Source organism: Borostomias antarcticus (assembly GCF_949987555.1).
Source record: "Borostomias antarcticus genome assembly, chromosome: 24".
In the NCBI taxonomy this organism is placed as follows: Eukaryota; Metazoa; Chordata; class Actinopteri; order Stomiiformes; family Stomiidae; genus Borostomias; species Borostomias antarcticus.
Genome location: NC_140257.1, coordinates 6,546,798 through 6,566,937, shown reverse-complemented (window position 1 = coordinate 6,566,937; position 20,140 = coordinate 6,546,798). Strand labels below are relative to the sequence as shown.

At 53.8% G+C, this 20,140-nt stretch overlaps 1 protein-coding gene across 1 annotated transcript in view; it reads left to right on the top strand.

The window, feature by feature from the left end:
- LOC311325739 (erythroferrone) overlaps positions 1-400 on the top strand; it is a 6,771-nt gene extending 6,371 nt beyond the window's left edge. The window contains exon 8 of the mRNA XM_084458487.1: positions 196-400. Within this exon, the coding sequence (XP_084314613.1) occupies positions 196-294 (99 nt within the window). The 3' untranslated portion in view covers positions 295-400. The remainder of the gene's footprint in view (positions 1-195) is intronic.
- Positions 401-20,140: the final 19,740 nt, after the last annotated feature.

The following is a 20,140-nucleotide window of genomic DNA, read 5'->3' as shown; positions in this document are numbered from 1 at the left end:
TCACATCAACACTTGGCTAACAGATAAAGGCATACAGTCACAATTATGGGCAATTACCTGTTGCCAGGAACGATCGCGGTATTCGGGGTGAATGACCCTTAAAGGGGCTCCTGGTGACAGGAGTGAGTGTGGAGTGCCGAGTGACTTGTCATGATTAGCCCTCTTCGTGTTAACCCTCCGCGCGCTGGTTTGCAGGCGGGGGAGTACGTGTCTATTTTCGTGGACAACGGAACGGGGTCATTGCTGACCGTCCTCCAGGACACCCTGTTCTCCGGGATCCTCCTGGGGGTTTGAACCTGTTCTCCGGGATCCTCCTGGGGGTTTGAACCTGTTCTCCGGGATCCTCCTGGGGGTTTGAACCTGTTCTCCGGGATCCTCCTGGGGGTTTGAGGCTCTTAGAGATAGACACACTCTACGATCATTAAGTGTATAGATTTAAGCACCTACAGTACAGGATGAATGATATACAAACACACACACACACACACACTCACACACACGTAGATATACATGGATACACACACACACACACACACACATACACGTAGGTATACATGGATATACACACACACACACACACACACACACACACAAACACAGCTGAGGCCCCAATGGAAAGCCTCAAACTTTTAACAGTGCGCCCATTACCCAAATATCCAGTGACTCAGACCTTCAACCCCTAATTATCCATCCCAACATTAACGAGACGACAGAATAACATGCAGTATTGGCACCCAGCGCAGGGCAGCAGCTACGAGTAACACATCATGTCCGTATACATTTATTTTTCTAAATGCTTCTTTCAGTTTCTCTTTCACATGCCTGATAAAGTCATAATATTTATTCATTTTTGGATGTGAAAATATGGTAAAAAGGTGTGGATATTTTTTTGCTTGAAATAAAACATTTCTATCCAGTTGATCCAGTTGTCTCTCCAGTGCATGTCAGTATTTATGTTCTATGGAAGAAAGTAACTCGCTTGTGTCAAAACATTTTTTGTAAAGTGTTTATGTAAGAATTCCTGCAGCTAGCATGCACTTTATTGTCGGATTCTTCTAGACCTTTTCTCCTTGACTCACTCCATCTGTGGATGGATACACACACACACGCACACACACACAGTATGAATATACACACTGTTTTAGAGGTGGATTGTGGTGAGATCATGCTCATAAAGTGGCGCCTTGAGCTTGGCAAAGTGCCACACACACGCGCACGCGCACACACTCACACTCACACATGCATATGCACCCCCCCCCCCACACACACTCTTCTTCCAAGGACATTTCTAATGGTTGGTTTGCAGAAGGTCTGTCTCACCGTACAAGGCATGCTTGCTGTCAAACAATGTGCCGAAAGAAAAATGAGCCCCTCATAATAGTAGGAGTACTGACTTCATGATGGCATTGCTGAAAGCATGGTTTCATTACAATCAGACATCCAGACTGAAAGCATGGTTTCATTACAATCAGACATCCAGACGTAGGCTATGCCATAAACACATGCATGCGCACACTCTGGCACACACACACACACACATTGGTATGCTAACTTGTTTTGAGGTGTGTGTGTGTGTGTGTGTGTGTGTGCGCGCACTCACACACTCACACACACACACACACACACACACACACACACACACACACACACACACACACACACACCTCAAACCAAGTTAACATATGAATACCAGCCATATTTTTTCAAACTTTACTTAACTGCTTGACCTAACAAGTTGTTTAAAACTGTCTGCTGAGAATATTTTTTTTTAAAGATTTTATTTTTCCATTTAATTTTATAAACACAAAACATTATACACATCACATCCCAACCTAAATACACAACATTTATACGCACCATACATTACTTGACATACATCACAACACATCACACCACAAAGTCCCAAACTCTTTTAGTCCGTCTACTGTTTTTCCCAGTTTACCCCCCATACCTGTTTATCTAACTACTATTTCTAATGCTATATCTAATTAGTGTCTCTTAGTACTATACTTGTTCCTAACACTATGTTTAACTCTTAGCTAAAGCCTTCACTATCTCTCCCCATATATTGCTATGAGAATCTAATGTACTGGTGAAATCCTCTCTCTCCTTCTAAATTGTTTACAGTGCTGAACTAATGCTCATGTGCACATCCGTTCAATGCAGCAGTAATGAAAGGGAGATAGTTGCAGAATAATCAGTACTTCAACACTTGGGAACGCTCAGTGGAGTATGAAAATACATGTAGCCACTGAAATGTTATGGTATTGCACATTTTTATTGATATTGTTCATTTATCCGTTCATCAGACCATTTCCTATTCATACAAACAGGAAATACAAATCCACCTCCAACCTCTTCACCCTTAGCCTACTTCCTCCAAAGAGGGTGTTAATGACATTTCTCTCACTAAACATGCACAAAAAATAAATGACAATGTGTAAAAATAATACGAATATACACTTACACCTACAATATGGTATATTCTTGTGCATTACAGGATCCTCATACTGTAATCTGATTATATTATTTTGTATCTATATGCATGTATGTGTGTATGTATATGTGTATATATATTGACACACGCACACACACACACACACACACACACACACACACACACACACACGCACACACACACACACACACACACACACACACACACACACACACACACACACACACACACACACACACACACGACCTCCAAGATAGCCACCCATTCCCGCTGCCAACACATAAAGTTAGGTATAGGACATCTGCGACCAATGTACGCTAGCTAGCTCAGCTCGTCATGCACTAGCCTACTTTGCGTCATGTAGGCTACAGGGTTACACTTAGCTTTGGCCATTTACTTTGCTAGCTATTGATCTGTTGCATAACAGAATTCCTAGCGGACATAAAAAGCTGAAGAGTCCGTTTTACCCCGTGGGTTCTGGATGGTTGTTGACACTTGCTCAGATTTGGCGCCCTATCTCTGACGTAAATTAATGCCCGTAGCTACGGTCTCTCATGGGAAATGTAGTTCTAATAGTAATACAAGAAGCGCACCAATAACATTTTGTGAATGCAACTCGGAAGATGACTTTTCAAAGATCTAATCAATAATGCTATGCTGCAATAGTTACGACAAGCCCACTACACGCCCACTATGTTTGAAATGTTTGTTCATTCGTGTCCCCACATAAGCTGCACGTAAACGTAGGCTGCAGCATCACATTTGATAGGCTAAATGGTAATAGCCTACGAGTCCGTTATTTAGGAGATATGTTAGGCTACTGCACAGTCTTTATGTACCCTACCTAGCCTACGTTGAAATGTGTATTTATACAGGGGCCATGGCTTATTATGAATTAACTGAAGTTCATAATAAATAGCCACTGGGCTTGACAACAGCAAGCACACGCACCATCAGATTTCCGTGCGCATAATAATGAATGACATCACAATGGCCACATCTGTCATAATTCTAAGTTGAGTAAGAGTTGAAAATTGTTTCAGAGTTAATTTCACATCAACGGACAACCTTTCATCATTATACTGTACGATTATTCAGCAACCTGTAAATTCAATTCTTCATGTGGAAGTAAGTAGATTGATTTTTGAATAATGTGAATTTCTTTTGATCTAAAGTTTGCCATTTATATTAGAAGACGTTAAAGTAATTCTGGTGTTTCTTGCACTTCTGTCTCAACAGAGATTTAAAAAGTGTCCCTATGGATAGTCAATCCATGTGTGAGGCCTCTCCTTCAAGCGGTTCTAACTTGGAGGAGGTAACTTGAAACACTATCTAATATCATCTCACAAAATATAAAGATATATAAAATATTATCCCCTCTCACTGTTTTGTCATCATTTAACCTGTCTTGCAGAAAAAGCCCCAGGAGGAACTGGCCAGGAACAGGGTGAACAGGCCTCAGCTTTCATATGTAAAGCCCCCAGGAAGAGCAAGCATGTGGTGGTTCAATACGCCACCATTAAGAGGATCCTGGCCTTTGGGGCTTCAGTGGCCTCTTCAATGGCCTTTGGGGCTTCAGTGGCCTCTTCAATGGCCTTTGGGGCCGCAGTGCCCTCCTCAATGGCCTTGGGGGCTTCAGCGGTCTCCTCAGTGGCCTTGGGGGCTTCAGTGGCCTCCTTAATGGCCTTGGGGGCTTCAGTGGCCTTCTCTAGAACATTGTCAATGGCCTTGGGGGCTGCAGTGGCCTGTTCAATGGCCTTCGTGGCTGCAGTGGGCTCCTCAATGGCCTCCTCAATGGCCTTAGGGGCTTCAGTGGCCTCCTCGATGGCCTTGGGGGCTTCAGTGACCTCAATGGCCTTGGGGGCTTCAGTGGCCTCCTCAAGAACCTTGTCAATGGCCTTGGGGGCAGCAGTGGCCTCTTCAATGGCCTTGGGGCCTGCAGTGGCATCCTCAATGGCCTTAGGGGCTTCAATGGCCTCCTCAATGGCCTTGGGGGCCTCAGTGGTCTCTTCAATAGCCTTTGGGGCTTCAGTGGCCTCTTCAATGGCGTTTGGGGCCGCAGTGCCCTCCTCAATGGCCTTGGGGGCTTCAGCGGTCTCCTCAATGGCCTTGAGGGCAGCAGTGGCCTCTTCAATGGCCTTGGTGGCTGCAGTGGGCTCCTCAATGGCCTCCTCAATGGCCTTAGGGGCTTCAGTGGCCTCCTCGATGGCCTGGGGGCTTCAGTGGCCTCTTCAAGAACCTTCTCAATGGCCTTTGGGGCCGCAGTGCCCTCCTCAATGGCCTTGGGGGCTTCAGCGGTCTCCTCAGTGGCCTTGGGGGCTTCAGTGGCCTCCTTAATGGCCTTGGGGGCTTCAGTGGCCTCCTTAATGGCCTTGGGGGCTTCAGTGGCCTTCTCTACAACCTTGTCAATGGCCTTGGGGGCTGCAGTGGCCTGTTCAATGGCCTTCGTGGCTGCAGTGGGCTCCTCAATGGCCTCCTCAATGGCCTTAGGGGCTTCAGTGGCCTCCTCGATGGCCTTGGGGGCTTCAGTGGCCTCCTCAATGGCCTTGGGGGCTTCAGTGGCCTCCTCAAGAACCTTCTCAATGGCCTTGGGGGGCAGCAGTGGCCTCTTCAATGGCCTTGAGGGCAGCAGTGGCCTGTTCAATGGCCTTTGTGGCTGCAGTGGGCTCCTCAATGGCCTCCTCAATGGCCTTAGGGGCTTCAGTGGCCTCCTCGATGGCCTTGGGGGCTTCAGTGGCCTCCTCAATGGCCTTGGGGGCTTCAGTGGCCTCCTCAAGAACCTTCTCAATGGCCTTGGGGGGCAGCAGTGGCCTCTTCAATGGCATTGAGGGCAGCAGTGCCCTCCTCAATGGCCTTGGGGGCTTCAGTGGCCTCTTTGATGGCCTTGGGGGCTTCAGTGGCCTCCTCAATGGCCTTGGGGGCTTCAGTGGCCTCCTCAAGAACCTTGTCAATGGCCTTGGGGGCAGCAGTGGCCTCTTCAATGGCCTTGGGGCCTGCAGTGGCATCCTCAATGGCCTTAGGGGCTTCAATGGCCTCCTCAATGGCCTTGGGGGCCTCAGTGGTCTCTTCAATAGCCTTTGGGGCTTCAGTGGCCTCTTCAATGGCGTTTGGGGCCGCAGTGCCCTCCTCAATGGCCTTGGGGGCTTCAGCGGTCTCCTCAATGGCCTTGAGGGCAGCAGTGGCCTCTTCAATGGCCTTGGTGGCTGCAGTGGGCTCCTCAATGGCCTCCTCAATGGCCATAGGGGCTTCAGTGGCCTCCTCGATGGCCTGGGGGCTTCAGTGGCCTCCTCAAGAACCTTCTCAATGGCCTTGGGGGGCAGCAGTGGCCTCTTCAATGGCCTTTGGGGCCGCAGTGCCCTCCACAATGGCCTTGGGGGCTGCAGTGGCCTGTTCAATGGCCTTCGTGGCTGCAGTGGGCTCCTCAATGGCCTCCTCAATGGCCTTAGGGGCTTCAGTGGCCTCCTCGATGGCCTTGGGGGCTTCAGTGGCCTCCTCAATGGCCTTGGGGGCTTCAGTGGCCTCCTCAAGAACCTTCTCAATGGCCTTGGGGGGCAGCAGTGGCCTCTTCAATGGCCTTGAGGGCAGCAGTGGCCTGTTCAATGGCCTTCGTGGCTGCAGTGGGCTCCTCAATGGCCTCCTCAATGGCCTTAGGGGCTTCAGTGGCCTCCTCGATGGCCTTGGGGGCTTCAGTGGCCTCCTCAATGGCCTTGGGGGCTTCAGTGGCCTCCTCAAGAAACTTCTCAATGGCCTTGGGGGGCAGCAGTGGCCTCTACAATGGCCTTGAGGGCAGCAGTGCCCTCCTCAATGGCCTTGGGGGCTTCAGTTGCCTCTTTGATGGCCTTGGGGGCTTCAGTGGCCTCCTCAATGGCCTTGGGGGCTTCAGTGGCCTCCTCAAGAACCTTCTCAATGGCCTTGGGGGGCAGCAGTGGCCTCTTCAATGGCATTGAGGGCAGCAGTGCCCTCCTCAATGGCCTTGGGGGCTTCAGTGGCCTCTTTGATGGCCTTGGGGGCTTCAGTGGCCTCCTCAATGGCCTTGGGGGCTTCAGTGGCCTCCTCAAGAACCTTGTCAATGGCCTTGGGGGCAGCAGTGGCCTCTTCAATGGCCTTGGGGCCTGCAGTGGCATCCTCAATGGCCTTAGGGGCTTCAATGGCCTCCTCAATGGCCTTGGGGGCCTCAGTGGTCTCTTCAATAGCCTTTGGGGCTTCAGTGGCCTCTTCAATGGCGTTTGGGGCCGCAGTGCCCTCCTCAATGGCCTTGGGGGCTTCAGCGGTCTCCTCAATGGCCTTGAGGGCAGCAGTGGCCTCTTCAATGGCCTTGGTGGCTGCAGTGGGCTCCTCAATGGCCTCCTCAATGGCCATAGGGGCTTCAGTGGCCTCCTCGATGGCCTGGGGGCTTCAGTGGCCTCTTCAAGAACCTTCTCAATGGCCTTGGGGGCAGCAGTGGCCTCTTCAATGGCCTTTGGGGCCGCAGTGCCCTCCACAATGGCCTTGGGGGCTGCAGTGGCCTGTTCAATGGCCTTCGTGGCTGCAGTGGGCTCCTCAATGGCCTCCTCAATGGCCTTAGGGGCTTCAGTGGCCTCCTCGATGGCCTTGGGGGCTTCAGTGGCCTCCTCAATGGCCTTGGGGGCTTCAGTGGCCTCCTCAAGAACCTTCTCAATGGCCTTGGGGGGCAGCAGTGGCCTCTTCAATGGCCTTGAGGGCAGCAGTGGCCTGTTCAATGGCCTTCGTGGCTGCAGTGGGCTCCTCAATGGCCTCCTCAATGGCCTTAGGGGCTTCAGTGGCCTCCTCGATGGCCTTGGGGGCTTCAGTGGCCTCCTCAATGGCCTTGGGGGCTTCAGTGGCCTCCTCAAGAAACTTCTCAATGGCCTTGGGGGGCAGCAGTGGCCTCTTCAATGGCCTTGAGGGCAGCAGTGCCCTCCTCAATGGCCTTGGGGGCTTCAGTTGCCTCTTTGATGGCCTTGGGGGCTTCAGTGGCCTCCTCAATGGCCTTGGGGGCTTCAGTGGCCTCCTCAAGAACCTTGTCAATGGCCTTGGGGGCAGCAGTGGCCTCTTCAATGGCCTTGGGGCCTGCAGTGGCATCCTCAATGGCCTTAGGGGCTTCAATGGCCTCCTCAATGGCCTTGGGGGCCTCAGTGGTCTCTTCAATAGCCTTTGGGGCTTCAGTGGCCTCTTCAATGGCGTTTGGGGCCGCAGTGCCCTCCTCAATGGCCTTGGGGGCTTCAGCGGTCTCCTCAATGGCCTTGAGGGCAGCAGTGGCCTCTTCAATGGCCTTGGTGGCTGCAGTGGGCTCCTCAATGGCCTCCTCAATGGCCTTAGGGGCTTCAGTGGCCTCCTCGATGGCCTGGGGGCTTCAGTGGCCTCTTCAAGAACCTTCTCAATGGCCTTGGGGGCAGCAGTGGCCTCTTCAATGGCCTTGGGGCCTTCAGTGGCCTCCTCAAGAACCTTCTCAATGGCCTTGGGGGGCAGCAGTGGCCTCTTCAATGGCCTTTGGGGCCGCAGTGCCCTCCTCAATGGCCTTGGGGGCTTCAGCGGTCTCCTCAATGGCCTTGGGGGCTTCAGTGGCCTCCTCAATAGCCTTGGGGGCTTCAGTGGCCTCCTCTAGAACCTTCTCAATGGCCTTGGGGGCAGCAGTGGCTTCTTCAATGGCCTTGGGGGCAGCAGTGGCCTCTTCAATGGCCTTGAGGGCAGCAGTGGCCTCTTCAATGGCCTTGGTGGCTGCAGTGGGCTCCTCAATATCCTTAGGGGCTTCAGTGGCCTCCTCGATGGCCTTGGGGGCTTCAGTGGCCTCTTCAAGAACCTTCTCAATGGCCTTGGGGGCAGCAGTGGCCACTTCAATGGCCTTGGTGGCTGCAGTGGGCTCCTCAATGGCCTCCTCAATGGCCTTAGGGGCTTCAGTGGCCTCCTCGATGGCCTTGGGGGCTTCAGTGGCCTCTTCAAGAACCTTCTCAATGGCCTTGGGGGCAGCAGTGGCCTCTTCAATGGCCTTGGGGCCTGCAGTGGCATCCTCAATGGCTTTAGGGGCTTCAATGGCCTCCTCAATGGCCTTGGGGGCCTCAGTGGCCTCTTCAACAGCCTTGGGGGCTTCAGTGGCCTCTTCAAGAACCTTCTCAATGGCCTTGGGGGCAGCAGTGGCCTCTTCAATGGCCTTGTGGCCTGCAGTGGCATCCTCAATGGCTTTAGGGGCTTTAATGGCCTCCTCAATGGCCTTGGGGGCCTCAGTGGCCTCTTCAACGCCTTGGGGGCTTCAGTGCCCTCCTCAGTGGTCTCTTCAATAGCCTTTGGGGCTTCAAGTTTTAGGGGGCATTAATTTACGCAAGCCTGTGGTGGTTCAATACGCCACCATTAAGAGGATCCTGATCCAAACTTTAATCCTTATAAACGACGAGGTCTTCGGCAACAGGGACATCAATGCCGAGGTCGATCTTCTGTTAGAGGAAGTCGTGGAACTCCTGGAGGCCTTCACCTGGGTCAAGCTCACCGAGGACAAGGACGTTGCCAACGTCTTCTTGAGATTTCGCGACGCCTCCGTGGTCGCAAAGAGCCTCGTGAGCAAGCTGGAGCTGGTGGCCGGATCGAAGCAGGTGCTCCGGAAGGCGGTGGCCAAGAGGTCTCTCTGCCTCAACAGCTACGTCGTCCACCTCGCCGCTCTCAGCGTCGCAAAGCAGGTCCCGGACGGCTTCTCACCAGCAGAGGCTGCCGCCCAGGAGAGGATGCTGGGAAAAGTTCGGATCCCGCCTCAGTACTTCATCAGCAGTCCGTTCATCGATGACATCATCATCAAACATGTCCTCCGGGTGAACCCTCTGAAGGAGTGTGACGTCGACCGGACGAAGGTTGTTCTGGCCGTACTGTGCATCAGGATGAGCGTGATCATCCACGAGTCTCTTAGCAAGATCCCCGGGATCATTATCAGTGACAACCTGCCCACGCTCGGCTACTACGTGAAACTCGCTCTGCTGAGCCTGCACAGCGTCCTGGAAGGGGTGTGCGGCAAATCCGCCACGGTGAAGGACCCGGCAGTGGTGGCCGTCATGCCGGGTCTCATCATCGACCAGATCCTCAGTATGAGAGACCCCGTCCAGATGATGGTGTGCTTGCCCAGGAGGAGGAGCCCCGGCCAGCCCAGCGTGGCGGACGCAGAGATGGAGAGGGCGCTGTTCGCCAGGCCGCTGCCTGAGTCCCTGGCCGAGTCCATGTGCCGGCAGTATGGCCGCAGGGTCAGCCGCATGGGGATCTTCCACAGGGCGTTCCACCTGGACCTCGAGATCGGGAAGCAAGACGTCTGGATGTCGCCGGAGCGCTTTGTGGACCTCGATGAGCATTTGACTCCAGGAAGCAAGAGCCTGGAGAATACCGTGGCCATGGATAGCAGTGTTGATGTTTACCTCGGCCTTAAATACTTAAAGCCTGAGGTGAACCAGGAGAAGGAGTGTGAAGCTGGAGGGCCCACCGAGGCCACCGAGGAGCTCACCACGCTCACGGTCATTGAGGAGCAGACTGCTAACACCCCAGAGGAACCTATCAAGGAGTCCATCAAGGGCACTGAGAACACCAAGGCCATTGAGGAGGTCCTCGAGGAAGCCACTGTGGCCCCCAAGGCCATTGAGGAGGCCACTGAAGCCCCCAAGGCCATTGAAGAGGCAACTGCTGCCCTCAAGGCCATTGAGGAGGCCACTGAAGCCCCCAAGGCTATTGAAGAGGCCACTGCTGCCCCCATGGCCATTGAAGAAGCCACTGCTGCCCCCAAGGCCATTGAGAAGGTTCTAGAGGAGGCCACTGAAGCCCCCAAGGCCATTGAGGAGGCCACTGAAGCCCCCAAGGCCACTGAGGAGACCGCTGAAGCCCCCAAGGCCATTGAGGAGGGCACTGCGGCCCCAAAGGCCATTGAAGAGGCCACTGAAGCCCCAAAGGCCATTGAAGCCCCAAAGGCTATTGAAGAGACCACTGAGGAGGGCACTGAAGCCCCCAAGGCTGTTGAAGAGGCCACTGAGGCCCCCAAGGCCATTGAGGAGGCCACTGAAGCCCCCAAGGCCATTGAGGAGGCCACTGAAGCCCCCAAGGCCATTGAAGAGGCAACTGCTGCCCTCAAGGCCATTTAGGAGGCCACTGAAGCCCCCAAAGCCATTGAAGAGGCCACTGCTGCCCCCATGGCCATTGAAGAAGCCACTGCTGCCCCCAAGGCCATTGAGAAGGTTCTAGAGGAGGCCACTGAAGCCCCCAAGGCCATTGAGGAGGCCACTGAAGCCCCCAAGGCCACTGAGGAGACCGCTGAAGCCCCCAAGGCCATTGAGGAGGGCACTGCGGCCCCAAAGGCCATTGAAGAGGCCACTGAAGCCCCAAAGGCCATTGAAGCCCCAAAGGCTATTGAAGAGACCACTGAGGAGGGCACTGAAGCCCCCAAGGCTGTTGAAGAGGCCACTGAGGCCCCCAAGGCCATTGAGGAGGCCACTGAAGCCCCCAAGGCCATTGAAGAGGCAACTGCTGCCCTCAAGGCCATTTAGGAGGCCACTGAAGCCCCCAAGGCCATTGAAGAGGCCACTGCTGCCCCCATGGCCATTGAAGAAGCCACTGCTGCCCCCAAGGCCATTGAGAAGGTTCTAGAGTAGGCCACTGAAGCCCCCAAGGCCATTGAGGAGGGCACTGCGGCCCCAAAGGCCATTGAAGAGGCCACTGAAGCCCCAAAGGCCATTGAAGCCCCAAAGGCTATTGAAGAGACCACTGAGGAGGGCACTGAAGCCCCCAAGGCTGTTGAAGAAGCCACTGAGGCCCCCAAGGCCATTGAGGAGGCCATTGAAGCCCCTAAAGCCATTGAGGATGCCACTGCAGGCCTCAAGGCCATTGAAGAGGCCACTGCTGCCCCCAAGGCCATTGAGAAGGTTCTTGAAGAGGCCACTGAAGCCCCCAAGGCCATCGAGGAGGCCACTGAAGCCCCTAAGGCCATTGAGGAGGCCATTGAGGAGCCCACTGCAGCCACCAAGGCCATTGAAGAGGCCACTGCTGCCCCCAAGGCCATTGAGAAGGTTCTTGAAGAGGCCACTGAAGCCCCCAAGGCCATCGAGGAGGCCACTGAAGCCCCTAAGGCCATTGAGGAGGCCATTGAGGAGCCCACTGCAGCCACCAAGGCCATTGAAGAGGCCACTGCTGCCCCCAAGGCCATTGAGAAGGTTCTTGAAGAGACCACTGAAGCCCCCAAGGCCATCGAGGAGGCCACTGAAGCCCCTAAGGCCATTGAGGAGGCCATTGAGGAGCCCACTGCAGCCACCAAGGCCATTGAAGAGGCCACTGCTGCCCTCAAGGCCATTGAAGAGGCCACTGCTGCCCCCAAAGCCATTGAAGAAGCCACTGCTGCCCCCAAGGCCATTGAGAAGGTTCTAGAGGAGGCCACTGAAGCCCCCAAGGCTATTGAGGAGGCCACTGAAGCCCCCAAGGCCACTGAGGAGACCACTGAAGCCCCCAAGGCCATTGAGGAGGGCACTGCGGCCCCAAAGGCCATTGAAGAGGCCACTGAAGCCCCAAAGGCCATTGAAGCCCCAAAGGCTATTGAAGAGACCACTGAGGAGGGCACTGAAGCCCCCAAGGCTGTTGAAGAGGCCACTGAGGCCCCCAAGGCCATTGAGGAGGCCATTGAAGCCCCTAAAGCCATTGAGGATGCCACTGCAGGCCCCAAGGCCATTGAAGAGGCCACTGCTGCCCCCAAGGCCATTGAGGAGGCCATTGAAGCCCCTAAAGCCATTGAGGATGCCACTGCAGGCCCCAAGGCCATTGAAGAGGCCACTGCTGCCCCCAAGGCCATTGAGAAGGTTCTTGAAGAGGCCACTGAAGCCCCCAAGGCCATCGAGGAGGCCACTGAAGCCCCTAAGGCCATTGAGGAGGCCATTGAGGAGCCCACTGCAGCCACCAAGGCCATTGAAGAGGCCACTGCTGCCCTCAAGGCCATTGAGGAGACCACTGAAGCCCCCAAGGCCATTGCGGAGGGCACTGCGGCCCCAAACGCCATTGAAGAGGCCACTGAAGCCCCTAAGGCTATTGAAGAGACCACTTAGGCCCCCAAGGCCATTGAGGAGGCCATTGAAGCCCCTAAAGCCATTGAGGATGCCACTGCAGGCCCCAAGGCCATTGAAGAGGCCACTGCTGCCCCCAAGGCCATTGACAAGGTTCTTGAGGAGGCCACTGAAGCCCCCAAGGCCATCAAAGAGGCCACTGAAGCCCCCAAGGCCATTGAAGAGGCCACTGCTGCCCCCAAGGCCATTGAGAAGGTTCTTGAGGAGGCCACTGAAGCCCCCAAGGCCATTGAGGAGGCCACTGAAGCCCCCAAGGCCATTGAGGAGGCCACTGAAGCCCCCAAGGCCATTGAAGAGGCAACTGCTGCCCTCAAGGCCATTGAGGAGGCCACTGAAGCCCCCAAGGCTATTGAAGAGGCCACTGCTGCCCCCATGGCCATTGAAGAAGCCACTGCTGCCCCCAAGGCCATTGAGAAGGTTCTAGAGGAGGCCACTGAAGCCCCCAAGGCCATTGAGGAGGCCACTGAAGCCCCCAAGGCCACTGAGGAGACCGCTGAAGCCCCCAAGGCCATTGAGGAGGGCACTGCGGCCCCAAAGGCCATTGAAGAGGCCACTGAAGCCCCAAAGGCCATTGAAGCCCCAAAGGCTATTGAAGAGACCACTGAGGAGGGCACTGAAGCCCCCAAGGCTGTTGAAGAGGCCACTGAGGCCCCCAAGGCCATTGAGGAGGCCACTGAAGCCCCCAAGGCCATTGAGGAGGCCACTGAAGCCCCCAAGGCCATTGAAGAGGCAACTGCTGCCCTAAAGGCCATTTAGGAGGCCACTGAAGCCCCCAAAGCCATTGAAGAGGCCACTGCTGCCCCCATGGCCATTGAAGAAGCCACTGCTGCCCCCAAGGCCATTGAGAAGGTTCTAGAAGAGGCCACTGAAGCCCCCAAGGCCATTGAGGAGGCCACTGAAGCCCCCAAGGCCACTGAGGAGACCGCTGAAGCCCCCAAGGCCATTGAGGAGGGCACTGCGGCCCCAAAGGCCATTGAAGAGGCCACTGAAGCCCCAAAGGCCATTGAAGCCCCAAAGGCTATTGAAGAGACCACTGAGGAGGGCACTGAAGCCCCCAAGGCTGTTGAAGAGGCCACTGAGGCCCCCAAGGCCATTGAGGAGGCCACTGAAGCCCCCAAGGCCATTGAAGAGGCAACTGCTGCCCTCAAGGCCATTTAGGAGGCCACTGAAGCCCCCAAGGCCATTGAAGAGGCCACTGCTGCCCCCATGGCCATTGAAGAAGCCACTGCTGCCCCCAAGGCCATTGAGAAGGTTCTAGAGTAGGCCACTGAAGCCCCCAAGGCCATTGAGGAGGGCACTGCGGCCCCAAAGGCCATTGAAGAGGCCACTGAAGCCCCAAAGGCCATTGAAGCCCCAAAGGCTATTGAAGAGACCACTGAGGAGGGCACTGAAGCCCCCAAGGCTGTTGAAGAAGCCACTGAGGCCCCCAAGGCCATTGAGGAGGCCATTGAAGCCCCTAAAGCCATTGAGGATGCCACTGCAGGCCTCAAGGCCATTGAAGAGGCCACTGCTGCCCCCAAGGCCATTGAGAAGGTTCTTGAAGAGGCCACTGAAGCCCCCAAGGCCATCGAGGAGGCCACTGAAGCCCCTAAGGCCATTGAGGAGGCCATTGAGGAGCCCACTGCAGCCACCAAGGCCATTGAAGAGGCCACTGCTGCCCCCAAGGCCATTGAGAAGGTTCTTGAAGAGGCCACTGAAGCCCCCAAGGCCATCGAGGAGGCCACTGAAGCCCCTAAGGCCATTGAGGAGGCCATTGAGGAGCCCACTGCAGCCACCAAGGCCATTGAAGAGGCCACTGCTGCCCCCAAGGCCATTGAGAAGGTTCTTGAAGAGACCACTGAAGCCCCCAAGGCCATCGAGGAGGCCACTGAAGCCCCTAAGGCCATTGAGGAGGCCATTGAGGAGCCCACTGCAGCCACCAAGGCCATTGAAGAGGCCACTGCTGCCCTCAAGGCCATTGAAGAGGCCACTGCTGCCCCCAAAGCCATTGAAGAAGCCACTGCTGCCCCCAAGGCCATTGAGAAGGTTCTAGAGGAGGCCACTGAAGCCCCCAAGGCTATTGAGGAGGCCACTGAAGCCCCCAAGGCCACTGAGGAGACCACTGAAGCCCCCAAGGCCATTGAGGAGGGCACTGCGGCCCCAAAGGCCATTGAAGAGGCCACTGAAGCCCCAAAGGCCATTGAAGCCCCAAAGGCTATTGAAGAGACCACTGAGGAGGGCACTGAAGCCCCCAAGGCTGTTGAAGAGGCCACTGAGGCCCCCAAGGCCATTGAGGAGGCCATTGAAGCCCCTAAAGCCATTGAGGATGCCACTGCAGGCCCCAAGGCCATTGAAGAGGCCACTGCTGCCCCCAAGGCCATTGAGGAGGCCATTGAAGCCCCTAAAGCCATTGAGGATGCCACTGCAGGCCCCAAGGCCATTGAAGAGGCCACTGCTGCCCCCAAGGCCATTGAGAAGGTTCTTGAAGAGGCCACTGAAGCCCCCAAGGCCATCGAGGAGGCCACTGAAGCCCCTAAGGCCATTGAGGAGGCCATTGAGGAGCCCACTGCAGCCACCAAGGCCATTGAAGAGGCCACTGCTGCCCTCAAGGCCATTGAGGAGACCACTGAAGCCCCCAAGGCCATTGCGGAGGGCACTGCGGCCCCAAACGCCATTGAAGAGGCCACTGAACTCCCTAAGGCTATTGAAGAGACCACTTAGGCCCCCAAGGCCATTGAGGAGGCCATTGAAGCCCCTAAAGCCATTGAGGATGCCACTGCAGGCCCCAAGGCCATTGAAGAGGCCACTGCTGCCCCCAAGGCCATTGACAAGGTTCTTGAGGAGGCCACTGAAGCCCCCAAGGCCATCAAAGAGGCCACTGAAGCCCCCAAGGCCATTGAAGAGGCCACTGCTGCCCCCAAGGCCATTGAGAAGGTTCTTGAGGAGGCCACTGAAGCCCCCAAGGCCATTGAGGAGGCCACTGAAGCCCCCAAGGCCATCGAGGAGGCCACTGAAGCCCCTAAGGCCATTGAGGAGGCCATTGAGGAGCCCACTGCAGCCACGAAGGCCATTGAACAGGCCACTGCAGCCCCCAAGGCCATTGACAAGGTTCCAGAGAAGGCCACTGAAGCCCCCAAGGCCATTAAGGAGGCCACTGAAGCCCCCAAGGCCATTAAGGAGGCCACTGAAGCCCCCAAGGCCACTGAGGAGACCGCTGAAGCCTCCAAGGCCATTGAGGAGGGCACTGCGGCCCCAAAGGCCATTGAAGAGGCCACTGAGTCAGCGCTTGGCTCTCTGATAGCCCGGAGATGGAAGCCCCCACATGCCTTCCCATCTTAGCACTGGGTGTCCACAACAGTGGATTATGCCAACATGTCACTGGTTCAAATGCATGGAGCTAGCAGGGGAAACATCTTGTCGGGGTCTTTATTTCTGGAAGCCATGCATACGGGCACTGAGGCAGCAGTAGAGCTGTGAGTTTTTTCATTGAGTCAAGGGATATTATGACATTTTGTGATTTTGGAGGGGTGGGTTGAGGGTTACTGTGGGGAAGGGGGGGGAGGTTGAGTGTATGTTTTTGTGTGTGTGTGTGTGTGTGTGTGTGTGTGTGTGTGTGTGTGTGTGTGTGTGTTCTCAGGGTGTGTCCAGACCCTGGAGTCTCCTCTCAGTGAAGAAGTGGTGGGGTTGGCGTGCGGCGTTGTCGGCCTTACCTCGGCCGAAGTACGACAGCACGGAGGCGTTGTTCTGACGGGACGCCGCCTTCTCCCCGTCCTCCTCATCATCGTCCCTGAGGACACACACACACACACACACACACACACACACACACACGCAGTGAGTCCACGATGCAGACTCAGCTTCCTCCTCTCTCAATGTCCACTTCCTCTCTCCCCAGCAAAAACGATACACTCACACACACACCACCTTTTCCTCATACTGGGACTCGTCACTGTTCATTTTGAAAAATAAACGAATCCTCCGTCATCCTCCCCTGGTCTGGGCAGTCCCTAATTCCGTTCTACACACACCCCCTCTCCTCACGGCAGACCCCTCCCACCCGGGCTATGGCCTCTTCACACCGCCCCCTTCTGGGTGGAGGCTGCGGTCGTTAAAGACCAAAACTGTCCGAGACAAAGACCGTTTTTCCCCCACGGCTGTCAGCCTCATCAACATGGCTCCCCTCTGACTCTCTCCCCTCTGAGTCTCTCCCCTCTGACTCTCTCCCCTCTAAGTCTCTCCTCTGACTCTCTCTCCCCTCTGACTCTCTCTCCTCTGACTCTCTCCCCTCTGAGTCTCTCTCCTCTGACTCTCTCCCCTCTGACTCTCTCTCTCCTCTGACTCTCTCTCCTCTGACTCTGTCTCCCCTCTGACTCTCCCCCTCTGACTCTCCCCCTCTGACTCTCTCTCCTCTGACTCTGTCTCCCCTCTGACTCTCCCCCTCTGACTCTCCCCCTCTGACTCTCTCTCCTCTGACTCTCTCCCCTCTGACTCTCTCCCCTCTGAGTCTCTCCCCTCTGACTCTCTCCCCTGACTCTCTCCCCTCTGACTCTCTCTCCTCTGAGTCTCTCCCCCGCCCCCTGAAATCTCTGTACTCAACCGACTGACTACTTCACTGACTCTCTTGTAGTCCAAATTGCACTGCTATTTTTTTGCACTATGTTTGTATCACTGCACGTTTCCTGTCCTGTCCTGTCCTGTCCTGTCCTGTCCTGTCCATTGTCAGCTGTGACCTATGACCTGACCAGGAAACTCCTCTTTCCACTGTACGCGGCACTGAAAGTCCATGCTGTCGCATGCAAGAGAGGGCTAATTGACACTCTCTTCAGTCTGGTATGTCTGTGTCATATGATCGCTTGCTACAGATGTCAGCCGACATTGCCAATGGCCATGTCTGCCAACACTTCAAGCTGGGAGATGTTGTGTTCCCACCAAAAAAGCGCTATGGTCTCTTTACAACAGCTGCGGTGCACAATATTGACCACAATCCAAGCGCTGCGAAAATGGTGCTCTGCTCTCCATAGCAGCTTTATTCCATAGCAGCAGTCAGTGAACGGACTGTAGGGCCTTCTTCAGCGTTTAAAGACGCTCTCGCGGAACTGACCTCTATATATACTGTCTTCAATAATCAGTAGCCTACGTCAGAAAGGTGAAGGTTTGGCTACCTGTGCTACATCAGAAAGGTGAAGGTTCGGCTACCTGTGCTACGTCAGAAAGGTGAAGGTTCGGCTACCTGTGCGCATATGCAGAGGGTCGCACATTTACATAATACAAATACAATACAATACAGAGTTACAACCATAATACAATATATACAACAATTTCATTAACAATATCACAAGAGAGAGACCTTTACAGAAAACTACCTAGCAATAGTTCTTCATTCAATCCTTTCGGGAACTCTGTTTTCAGGGCGTGAATCCAATAAGCCTCTCTCTGTAGAAGTAGGCGCTCTCTGTCACCAACTCTTCTCAAAGGATTCACCAATTCAATGCCCTGAAAACGTAGCCTGCAGACTTCATGACCTGAGGAGTTAAAGTACCTCGCTACAGGCCATTTCTCATCATGCAGCCTAATGTTACTCTTGTGTTCAGATATTCTGACCTTCAATTCTCTTTTTGTTTTCCCCACATAATAGAACCCACATGGACATTTCAATAAATAAACAACAAACTTAGTCCTACATGTGATCCTCCCTCTTACATCTATCTTTTTGCCTGTATGGGGGTGTAGGAAGTGATCCCCCCGAATCATGGCACTGCAATGGACACAATTATTGCAAGCAAAATTACCAGAGGGCAAAGTAGAAAGGAAATGTTGTGGTGGGATATATGTGTGATTCCTAACTAGGCGATCTCTCAGGTTTTTGGCACGTTTGTTGTCAAAAATAGGAGGAGTGGCAAAGGCCTGCCCCACTGCAGGGTCACTGGAAAGGATGTGCCAATGCTTTTTTTTTTTTTTACGATTTCTTTAACAGACTGAGAGATGGGGGAGAAGGTGGTGGATAACACTATAGGTGCATTACAAGGTGGGGAGGGTTTTGGGGTAAGGAGACTGGTTCTGTTAAAACCCCTTCAACTCTAGATGAGCTGTCAGACAAAATGCTCTCTGTGTATCCCTTAGACCTGAACCGATTACAAAGTCCATGGACACACCTTGTATTTGAAGTGGTAATCTTTTTCAAACTTGAAATAATTTTTGTACAACACTTCCTGGGCCAAATCCATCAATACATCAACAGGAAGTGACTGGTTCTCTCTTGATACCATGTAGTGATGGAGAGCTTCTAATCCCTCTTTCTGGGGCACATTGGTATACAAGCTGGTAACATCCATAGTGCAAAGAATGTCTGTGTCTGCTATATCCTCAATGGACTTCAACTTGTTGAGAAAATCGTCTGTATCTCTCAGGTAAGAGGGTAGATTCAATACAGAGTCCTTGATGTGAAAATCAACATATTGAGAAATAGGTTCTGTAAGGGAACCGATCCCTGACACAATAGGACGCCCTGGAACAGGTGCCTGACAACTTTTGTGTATCTTTGGTAATGTGTAAAATATAGGGTGCACAGGTTGTTCTCTTAACATATACTTGTATTCATCCTTAGTTATCATCTGGTTTTCTAATGCATTGTCAAGAGTGTTCTTAATTTCATTAAAGAACCTGGTCGTGGGGTCACCATTCAAACGAGCGTAATACTCAGTATTGCTCAACTGTCTTTTTATTTCCTCACAGTACGAATTTTTGTCGTGTAACACAACTGCGCCCCCTTTGTCAGCATCGCGTATTACAATCGATTCATCATTGGACAATTGAATCAAGGCCTGTCGTTCCTGAACGGACAGGTTAGGATAACATTTGTTGGACTCGGCTGAAGAAAACAGGGAGGTAACATCGTCGACTAGTCTACAAAAAGTGTTCACAGAGGGATTCATAACATGAGGTACAAACGTGCTCTTAGGTCTAAAAGTCTTAACGTGCGCATCCGTGGCAGGCTCCGCTAGAGGACCGTGGTCTGCGCGCCCTGTGCGTCTCACCTCCAGATAGCCATGGGTAGACGCGGTCCTCTTTGTAATCCAGTGTGTCTCTCCGGTATTTCCGCATTTTGATCTCTGACAGTTATTTTTGGTGAGAGTCAATCAGTGCGGTGCGCTGCTGATCGATTGTTGGGAAGTGAACTGTGATTTCATGTCATGTTCTAACGAGTGATCTCCTGATCGGGTGTTGGACAGTTCTGCGCTCACGTGTTCTATGATCAACAGCATCAGATCCAGTGAGCACTTATTCAAAACTACGCACCATTTTATACAAAAGTCCTTATCATTTCTTCCCAGCGTCGGTACCTTGTCAATTCTTAATCCTCGTGGGATGCGTTTGTTTCTCCAGTATTGAGACAGAGTAGACCAGTGGCCACTCGAGTGCTTCTTTAATTGTTCAAGTCTGTTGGACATGGACTCAACTGAGTCGAACAGCTGGAGTGAAGTCAGCCCCTGTGGACTACCCTCCCAGAAGCCTCAGAGCTGCTATGAACTGATCCATTGTGGCTGTAAGAAAGGGCGGACGAGTGTCAAGTGTAGGCCTACTGCCGTTTGCTCGTGCTCAGGAGATCACGGAGAGCACACTAATATGTCATTAGGGTAGGTTA